A 1,455-nucleotide genomic window follows, 5' to 3' on the forward strand; every position below is an offset into this window, starting at 1 on the left:
CCCCCCGCTCACGTTGTAGGCATCCGAGATGAGCTGCACCACGTTGCTGGAGTCCTCCCGCAGCTCCCCCACCACCGATTTGGGGATGAGGCGGCTCAGCTCCTGCGCAGGGACCCCGTGAGGTTTTGGGGGGGGGTGCAGCACCCCTGGGTGCCCCCCACCCCACTGTCACCACCCCCCACCCGCCTCACCTGGTACACAGGCACCGTGGGACCCGTCACGGCGAAGATGGGCTGGATGTTGGCGGCCGAGAGCACCTGCGCCAGGTGTCCCACCGAGGGGTAGTCCTGCAACGGGGGCGCGGGGTGGCTGCCGGGGGCCCAGGCGTCCGGGCACCCCCCCCACCCCCCACCCCCAGCGGACCCAGGCGTCCGGGCTCTTACGTAGAGGTGGCTCTTGCTGTAGACGCCGCTGGCGTCGAGGTGGCAGCGGCTGTCGCTGGGGATGAAGATGCCACCCAGCTTCCCGTCACCCGCCGTGTGGAAGGTGTCGTCGGAGGCGAAGACCAGCAGCCGGGTCACTGGGCGCCAGCCGATCTGCTCCTGCGTGGGGGGGGGGGCACACGCGTGTGCACACGGGCTGCTGTGGGCCCCCGCCGTCGCACACGTGCGAGCGCTCTCTCGCCTGCCGGGCTTTGCTGCCGCGTGCAACGTGCAGGCGGCCTGCGCGCAACCTGTGTGCAATCCTGTGCAACCCGCGTGTAACCTGTGTGCAACCCATGCATGGCCTGCGTGCAACCTGCATGCAACCCGTGTGCAACCCGTGTGCAACCAGCAATGCAGCCCATGCATAGACTGCATGCAACCTGCAACACAACCTGCAGCGCAACCCACAGTGCATCCCACGTGTAGCCTGCAACGCAACCTGCAATGCAACCAGCAATGCAACCCCACGTGCAACCTGCAGCGCAACCTGTGTGCCACCCATGTGTAGCCTGCAATGCAACCTGCAATGCAAACCACGTGCAACCCCCATGCAGTCCATATGCAATCTGTGTGCAACCTGCAGTGCAACCCATGTGCAACCTGTGCCGCCTGTATGCAACCTGCGTGCAGCCCACAACGCAACCTGCAACGCAACCCGCAATGCAACCCATGTGCAGCCCCCGTGCAGCCTACATGTAATCTGCATGCAACCCGCAATGCAACCCGCAATGCAACCCGCAATGCAACCGCTCACCTCGCACACGGCCACCTGCATGATGGCGTCGAAGCCGCCCTCGGGCGAGTCGAGGTTGCCCGAGATGCGCTGCTGGCTCACGCGGCTGGCGAACTCGCTGGCGTTGGCGGTGAGCGAGAGCACGTGGCGGAAGGCGGCCGGCGGGTCGCAGGGCTCGTGCCGCTCGGGGCAGGGGTTGCGCAGCTTCGAGGGCACCGTGCTCACGTAGGGCAGCACCGTCTTGTCCACGAAGGAGCCGAAGCCTGGCCGGGCAGAGAGCGCCGGCTGCAGAAGGGG

The 1,455-nt window shown here is 66.8% G+C and overlaps 1 protein-coding gene across 1 annotated transcript; it reads right to left on the bottom strand.

The window, feature by feature from the left end:
* Nucleotides 1–12: 12 nt before the first annotated feature.
* On the bottom strand, nucleotides 13–1,425 carry LOC112968867 (integrin beta-7-like; the record flags this gene model as incomplete). The annotated part of the gene is made up of 4 exons (XM_026071539.1): nucleotides 1,180–1,425; nucleotides 384–542; nucleotides 192–287; nucleotides 13–102 (listed from the first exon to the last, which is right to left on the bottom strand). Coding segments are annotated over exons 1-4 (366 nt in total), but the record flags the coding sequence as incomplete, so codon positions are not given.
* Nucleotides 1,426–1,455: the final 30 nt, after the last annotated feature.

This window comes from Apteryx rowi, unplaced genomic scaffold (assembly GCF_003343035.1).
Source record: "Apteryx rowi isolate R43461 unplaced genomic scaffold, aptRow1 scaffold_3271, whole genome shotgun sequence".
NCBI classification, from domain to species: domain Eukaryota; kingdom Metazoa; phylum Chordata; class Aves; order Apterygiformes; family Apterygidae; genus Apteryx; species Apteryx rowi.